Raw genomic sequence first — 8,018 nt, forward strand, 5'->3', positions numbered from 1 at the left:
ATATTCTTCCATTCCCTGCATATCCATGTGCCCATCTGAAAGCCTCTTACATGCCCCCACTGCATCTGCCCACACCACGCTGGCAGTGCGTTCCGGACACCCACCATTCTCGGTGTAAAAACAAAACATGCCCCACGCATCTCCTTCAAACTTTGCCCTCTCACCTTGAAGTTAAGCCCTCTTGCCTTTTACATTTACACCCCGGGAAAACAGTTCAGACTCTTTTCCGTATCGAAGTCTCTCATAACATTATATATACTTCTGTCACATTTTCCCTCAACCTCCAACGCTCTAGAGAAAAGCAATTAAAGGGGCATGTTGGTCGGCCTGGGCAAGTCGGGCCGAAGGGCCCGTTTTCATGCTGTATGAATTTATAACAGTCCTATTATCTCCCACGGTGGCTTAGTGTATTTGCGGGCTCAAGGTGAAGCATCTTGGAGCACTCCACAATGCTAAATGCTTCTAAACAGAGCGTACGTTATGGTCCGGGTGGCAACTGGGAAGGAAGAAAACATCTCTCTTTCAACCAGTTTCCTGCAGGCCCACTGTGGCACTCAAAGTGTGGATGCCAAGTTTGATGCCAGGCAATGGCCAGTAGCTGGGACATCCACTCATGTTTAGTGTGCGGTAACTCTTGAAACACAGCGAGTGAGAAGACCCCGCTGGAAAGATTCCTGATGCACCTCAGAAACGACGTCAACCGGCTGTCAAAACACCTATCAACACTGACCGTCCAGCCCTACACAGATGCTCCTCGGCTTACGATGCTTCCACTTACCATATTTCGACTTTACGATGGTGCAAAAGTGATACACGTTCAGTAGAAACCGTACTTTAAATTTTGATCTTTTCCCGGGCTAGCGATATGCGGTACGATATTGATGTTGGGTGGGTTAGGTGGCTATGATGTTGGGTACGTTAGATGGCGATGATGTTCGGTAGGTTAAGTGGCTATGATGTTCGGTAGGTGAGGTGGCGATGATGTTCGGTAGGTTAGGTGGCTATGATGTTGGGTAGGTTAGGTGGCGATGATGTTGGGTAGGTTAGGTGGCGATGATGTTGGGTAGGTTAGGTGGCGATGATGTTCGGTAGGTTAGGTGGCGATGATGTTCGGTAGGTTAGGTGGCTATGATGTTCGGTAGGTTAGGTGGCGATGATGTTCGGTAGGTTAGGTGGCTATGATGTTCGGTAGGTGAGGTGGTGATGATGTTTGGTAGGTTAGGTGGCTATGATGTTGGGTAGGTTAGGTGGTGATGATGTTTGGTAGGTTAGGTGGCTATGATGTTCGGTAGGTGAGGTGGCGATGATGTTCGGTAGGTTAGGTGGCTATGATGTTCGGTAGGTGAGGTGGTGATGATGTTTGGTAGGTTAGGTGTATTAAATGCATTTTCAACCTTTACGATATTTTCAATTTATGATAGGTTTATCGGAACTTAACCCCATCGTAAGTCGAGGAGCATCTGTATTTTTAGAGTCAAGTGAATGAGTTAAGTGAGTTTGAGTGAATGATGGACTGAGAGGATGCATGTGTTCTTATTAGACCCAAATGGAAACAATTAAAAATCAGGTTAAAATTTTTAAATCCTTTACAGAACATAGCAAAGGAGATGTATTCAGCTGGTTGATCGAATGGAATAATTAAACCAGTAGCCTCTAGTCAGCGGTTCAGTAACGGAAAAGAGAGATGGACTTCAATGGGAAATGTTGGCGGAAGCCTGGTGTGCAGGAGGGATGAGCTCAATGGGGAAGTTAAAGAATTGGAGGGAGACGCCTCAAAGGGACAGCAGAGCATTGGGGAAGTGGGCTTTGACAGAACAATATTTGGGCAGCCGTGAGGGGGGCATCAGCAGGTGAAATAGAGCAAAAGGTGAATGAGCACAAGCCTTTAATGGCAAAACGAGGAGACTTGAAGTGCACGTCTCAGTGTGTGAAACAGGGGGCAGAAGAATAGGCTTATAGATTGCATTAGAGCACTGGAGGGTTTGCATGAATGGCCATTGTTCTTGTATTTGTGAACTCTCTTTATTCAAGGTATATGGGTTTCCCAGGCTGAGCCAGCATTTAATTGTCCACCCCCTAATCGCCCTGTAGAAGGTGATGATGAGCTGCTTTCTTGAACCCCTGCAGTCTTGAGGTGTGGGTGCAGTTGGGAGATAGCCCCAGTATTTTTAACCTCGTGACTGGGAAGAAATGGTGATGTCTTTCCAAGTCAGGACGGTGTGTGGTTTGGACAGCAACTTCCAGGTGGTGTTCCTATGCTTTTGCTGCCCTTGTCCTTCGAGGTGGTGGAGGGTGCAGAATGTGCCGTTTCAGAAGTGTCAGGGAGTTGATGGAGCGCATCTTGTGGGTGATACAAACTGCTGCTCCCGTGTGTGGGTGGGTGGGTGGTGGAGTGAGTGAGTGAATGGGTGGTGGTCGGGGTGCCTATCAAGCAGGCTGCTCTGTCCTTCATGGCGTTGAGCCTCTTGAGCGTAGTTGACGTTGTCGCACTCATCCAGGCCAGTGGAGACTATTCCATCACACTCCTGGATTTGATCCTTGTAGATGGGGACAGTCTTTGGCCAGTTTCTCACACCAAGATTCCTCGCTTCCAACCTGCTCTTGCAGCCACACAGTGCGCATGGTTTCTCTAGTTCAGTTTTTCATCAATTGTAAACCCCTCAGGATACTGACAGTGGGAGATTCAGTTACGGTAACACCACTGGATGTCAGGGGTAAGAGCTGGATTTTCTCTTGCTGGATGTCATCGTTGCATGGCACTTTGTGCGGGCATGAAGGTTATTTGACGCAAATCAGCCCAAGCCTATATATTGTCTAGAATAGATCTTGCTGTATTTGGATGTGGGCTGCTTCTTTTCTGACTCGTGGAATGGTGCAGAATGTTGTGCAATCATCAGCAAACATCCCTACACCTGACCGCACACTTGAAGAAGGGTCTTTGGTGAAGCAGCTGGAGATGGTTGGGCTTCGGAGACCATCTTGAGCAGCTCCACCAGAGACCTCTAGTGAATGCTTTGATGTGCAGCATTGAGACTCCACTTGGATCCGGTACTAACCACCTCCTTCGGAGGAGATGGAGGCCCACAGGACCATCAGGCACCATTAGAAACTACAGGATTGCACCTCCTCAAAGGTTTGGGCGACACGGTGGCGCAGCGGTAGAGTTGCTGCCTCACAGCACCAGAGACACGGGTTCGATCCTGACCATGGATGCTGTCTGAATGGAGTTTGTACGTTCTCCCCATAATCTGCGTGGGGTTTTCTCCAAGTGCATCTGCTTCTTCCCACACTCCAAGGACGTACAGGTTTGGAGGGTAAATGGCTTTTGTGAAACTGTAGAGTGTCCCTAGTGTGGCTAGGATAGTGTTAGTGTCCGGGGTGATCGCTGATGGTGGACTCGGTGGGCTGAACCACCTGTTTCCGCGTTATATCTCTAAACTAACCTGAAGTAAACCTGCGGCATGGTGGCGCAAAGGTAGAGATGCTGCCCCACAGCTTTTGTGATGGTGGAGACCCGGTTCGATCCCGACTACGGGTTATGTCCGTGCGGAGTTTGTACGGTCTCCCCCTTGGGTAACCACTTGGGTTTTCTCCGAGGTCTTCGGTTTCCTCCCACACTCCAAAGACATATTGTGTGTAGGATTGCGTTAGTGTACGGGGTGATCGCTGATCGTACTGACCACTAAACTAAACGGGGACGTCCATGTACTACTGTTCAAGCATGCCGTCAGCGTGAAGGGTCAAGCAGAAGGTAGTACCTGGTTAACAGACACATCGGCACTAGCCACAGGTGAGGGTGAGCGACAGGCGGTCGGGGAGGAAAGCTCGCTGTTGGTCCCCTCTTCCCCAGACTCCTCCGTGACAGGTGAGAGGAGGGTGTGACAACGCCCAGCTGTCATCTGATACAAGCCCGGCACAAGCAAGACCATTCAATCAGAGAGGGGGGGGGGGGGGGGGAGATAGGGGGAAGGAAAGAGAAAGAGAGAGGTGAGAGAAATCAGGAAAGGGGTCACGTAAAACAAAAACAAAAAAAATCACACAGTAAAGCACAAACCGCTGATAACATTTACAATCTGCCCTCAGCAACATGAAGCAGATCCGAATTGTTTTAAAAATCTCTGGAGGAAATAATAGATTGGACATACAATGAACTGCAGATGCTGAGTCCAGAACAAGGGGCCACAGTTTAAGAATAAGGGGTAGGCCATTTAGAACGGAGATGAGGAAAAACGTTTTCAGTCAGAGAGTTGTGAATCTGTGGAATTCTCTGCCTCAGAAGGCAGTGGAGGCCAATTCTCCGAGTGCATTCAAGAGAGAGCTGGATAGAGCTCTTAAGGATAGCGGAGTGAGGGGGTATGGGGAGAAGGCAGGAACGGGGTACTGATTGAGAATGATCAGCCATGAGCACATTGAATGGCGGTGCTGGCTCGAAGGGCCGAATGGCCTCCTCCTGCACCTATTGTCTATTGTCTGAGCAAAATACAACGTGCTGGAGGAACTCGGTGGGCCAGGCAGCATCTGCGGAGGGAATTGGATCTATTCCCTGTCTATTCTCTCCAGGGATGCTGTCTGTCTAGTTGAGTTCCTCCAGCACTTTGGTGTTGATTACATAAAAAAACGATTTGCATCAGTTTACGCCCACTCCACTCGTGACAGAATAAAGTCAGCCTGTAACGTTATAATGTGTAGGAAGGAACTGAAGACGCTGGGGTTGGATTAACTCAGCAGGTCAGGCAGCATCGCTGGAGAAAAGGAATAGGTGATGTTTCGGTGCAGGAAGACACAAAAAGCTGGAGTGACTCAGTAGGTCAGGCAGCATCTGTGGGGAGAAGGAATGGGTGACGTTTCGGGTCGTGACTCTTCTTCAGACTGAGAGTCAGGGGGAGAGGAAACTGGAGGTACGGAAAGATTCAGAACAAACCGGAGCCGCCACCGGAAAGGTGGAGGGAGCCCACAACGGTCCATTGTTGGCTGTGGATGAGTTAACTTTTGTAAGGTTTCCAACAAAGCGCCTTATGAGAAAACATTGCCAGGCAGGGGGTTGGGTGGGGATGGGCAGGGGGGGTGGGGTGGGGCTGGGCAGTGGGGGTGTGGGGTGGAGATGGGCAGGGGGTGGGATGGGCAGGGGGTGGTGGGGATGGCAGGGGGGTGGTGGGGATGGGCAGGGGGGTGGTGGGGGATGGGCAGGGGGGTGGGGTGGGGCTGGGCAGTGGGGGTGTGGGGTGGGGATGGGCAGGGGGGGGGGTGGGGATGGGCAGGGGGTGTGGGGTGGGGATGGGCAGGGGGGGGGGTGGGGGATGGGCAGGGGGGGTGGGGATGGGCAGGGGGTGTGGGGTGGGGATGGGCAGGGGGGGGGGGGGATGGGCAGGGGGGGGTGGGGATGGGCAGGGGGGGGTGGGGATGGGCAGGGGGGGGGTGGGGATGGGCAGTGGGGTGGGGATGGGCAGTGGGGTGGGGATGGGCAGTGGGTGTGGGGATGGGCAGTGGGTGTGGGGATGGGCAGGGGGTGTGGGGATGGGCAGGGGGGGGTGGGGATGGGCAGGGGGGGGTGGGGATGGGCAGGGGGGGGGTGGGGATGGGCAGGGGGTGTGGATGGGCAGGGGGTGTGGATGGGCAGGGGGTGTGGATGGGCAGGGGGTGTGGATGGGCAGGGGGTGTGGGGTGTGGATGGGCAGGGGGGGGGTGTGGATGGGCAGGGGGGGGGTGTGGATGGGCAGGGGGGGGTGTGGATGGGCAGGGGGGGGTGGGGATGGGCAGGGGGGTGGGGATGGGCAGGGGGTGTGGGGTGTGGATGGGCAGGGGGGGGTGGGGATGGGCTGGGGGGGTGTGGGGATGGGCAGGGGGTGTGGGGTGGAGATGGGCAGTGGGGTGGGGATGGGCAGGGGGTGTGGGGTGGGGATGGGCAGGGGGTGTGGAGGGGATGGGCAGGGGGTGTGGGATGGGCAGGGGGTGTGGGGATGGGCAGGGGGTGTGGGGATGGGCAGGGTGGGGTGGGGTGGGGATGGGCAGTGGGTGTGGGGATGGGCAGGGGGGTGTGGGGTGGGGATGGGCAGGGGGGGGTGGTGGGGATGGGCAGGGGGGGTGTGGGGATGGGCAGGGGGGGTGGGGATGGGCAGGGGGGGGTGGTGGGGATGGGCAGGGGGGGTGTGGGGTGGGGATGGGCAGGGGGGGTGGGGATGGGCAGGGGGGGGTGGGGATGGGCAGGGGGGGGTGGGGATGGGCAGGGGGGGTGTGGGGTGGGGATGGGCAGTTTGTTACAGTGGGGACGCGGGTGAGAATCACATGTGGACATTGTAGCCGGGCCGGGCTGGTGTGATGTTGAGTGGCGATGGTGGTTGTAGAGGGATGGCCTTGGCCTTCCTTGACCTACCATGACCACGGAAGGGTGGGCCGAGTGGCCGTGCAGCTGCTCCCCGTCCAGCTCCTCCATCCCCTCCGACAGCCCCTCCACCTCGGTCACAGTCAGCAACATGGTGGTGTGTTTCGCCTTCATCGTCAACATCTTGCACTTGGTGCTGAGCGCCGCGATCTGCTCCTGGTGGCCCTTGATCTTCTGCGCGAAGTCCTGGCCGCGGGTTAAAACAACAGGGGGACAGACAACTCAGCAATGGTGACTGACTGTGGCAGGCTGGGGCTGGCTACTCAACCCTCACTGCACCCTCAACACTCTCTCTATCATCACTCACTCTCTCTATCCTCTCGCTCTCTATCTCCCGCTCTCTCTCTCTCTCTCTCTCTCTCTCTCTCTCTCTCTCTTTCTTTCTCTCTCCCCCTCTCTCTCTCTCTCTCTCTTTCCCGCTCTCTCTCTCTCTCTCTCTCTCTTTCTATCTCTCTCGCTCTCTCTCTCTCTTTCTATCTCTCTCGCTCTCTATTTCTATCTCTCCAGCTCTCTCTTTCTATCCCCCTATCTCTCTCTCTCTCTCTTTCTTTCTATCTCTCCCGCTCTCTATTTCTCTCTCCCGATCTCTATTTCTATCTCTCGCTCTCTCTCTTTCTATCTCTCTCGCTCTTTCTTTCTATCTCTCCCGCACTCTCTTTCTCTCTCCCGCTCTCTATTTCTATCTCTCCCGCTCTCTATTTCTCTCTCCAGTTCTCTTTCTCTCTCTCTCTCTCTCTCTCTCTCTCTATCTCTTGCTCTCTTTTTCTCTCTCGCTCTCTCTCTCTCTCTCTCTCTCTCTCTTTCTATCTCTTGCTCTCTCTATCTCGCTCTCTCTCTCTCTCTTTCTATCTCTCCCGCTCTATCTCTCTCTCTCTCTCTTTCTACCTCTCCCGCTCTCTCTTTCTATCTCTCTCGCTCTTTCATTTCTCTCTCCTGCTCTCTATTTCTCTCTCCCGCTCACTATTTCTCTCTCTCGCCTCCCCATTTTGTATCTCTCTCTCTCTCTCTCTCTCTCTCTCTCTTTATTTCTCTCTCTCCCTCTCTTTATTTCTCTCTCTCTATCTATTTCAATGCCCCCCTCTCTCTCTCTCTCTCTCTCTCTCCCGCTATCTCTCTCTCTCTCTCTCTCTCTCTCTCTCTCTCTCTCCTCATGAATGAGGTCGTCTCTCTCCTCTCTCTGTGTCTGAAACCAAGCGACAACAGACTGGCCCCGCCTGCAGGATATTCAACACAGAGAGGGAGAGGGAGAGGGGTGGGTGTGAGAACATGAGCTGACAACCTCTACAGGCACTCTGCACAAACAGGAACCGGTTCCAGTGGTCTCTTTACCATCAAGTCCCTTTTAACAACAAAAAAAGAGAGGAAGGGGTGGGGTTGGGTTGCAAAACTGGCAGCAAAGAGGCGATTGATCAAGGTGCGTTACTCACTGGGAGACAGGCGGCCACAGCTGGAAAAACAGCGGTCACAAGGCGCTGAGGCTTAATTTGGGAGATATTACTTCAACCAGTGACGGCCCAATGTCGAGGGCGCACTTTACAGCGTGGATGGGCCGGCACACTGATACTCAATCGCCCTGCGACTCTCTTATTCCCCTCTCTCTCTTTCCTCCCTCCCTCTCTCTTTCCTCCCTCTCTCTCTC

At 53.8% G+C, this 8,018-nt stretch overlaps 1 protein-coding gene across 16 annotated transcripts in view; it reads right to left on the reverse strand.

The window, feature by feature from the left end:
• The window catches only part of LOC144596779 (nesprin-1-like), a 468,061-nt gene that overhangs the window by 163,284 nt on the left and 296,759 nt on the right, over positions 1–8,018 (reverse strand). For 14 of the 16 annotated variants that reach the window (XM_078405564.1, XM_078405576.1, XM_078405565.1 and 11 more), the window contains 2 exons: positions 6,371–6,565; positions 3,759–3,899 (listed from right to left, as the gene is read on the reverse strand). In XM_078405564.1, the coding sequence (XP_078261690.1) occupies positions 3,759–3,899; positions 6,371–6,565 (336 nt within the window). Of the gene's footprint in view, positions 1–3,758; positions 3,900–6,370; positions 6,566–7,806; positions 7,938–8,018 lie in introns of those variants that run through there. The other 2 variants (XM_078405575.1, XM_078405572.1) reach the window with 2 other exon arrangements.

Source organism: Rhinoraja longicauda, chromosome 9 (assembly GCF_053455715.1).
Source record: "Rhinoraja longicauda isolate Sanriku21f chromosome 9, sRhiLon1.1, whole genome shotgun sequence".
Lineage (NCBI taxonomy): Eukaryota > Metazoa > Chordata > Chondrichthyes > Rajiformes > Arhynchobatidae > Rhinoraja > Rhinoraja longicauda.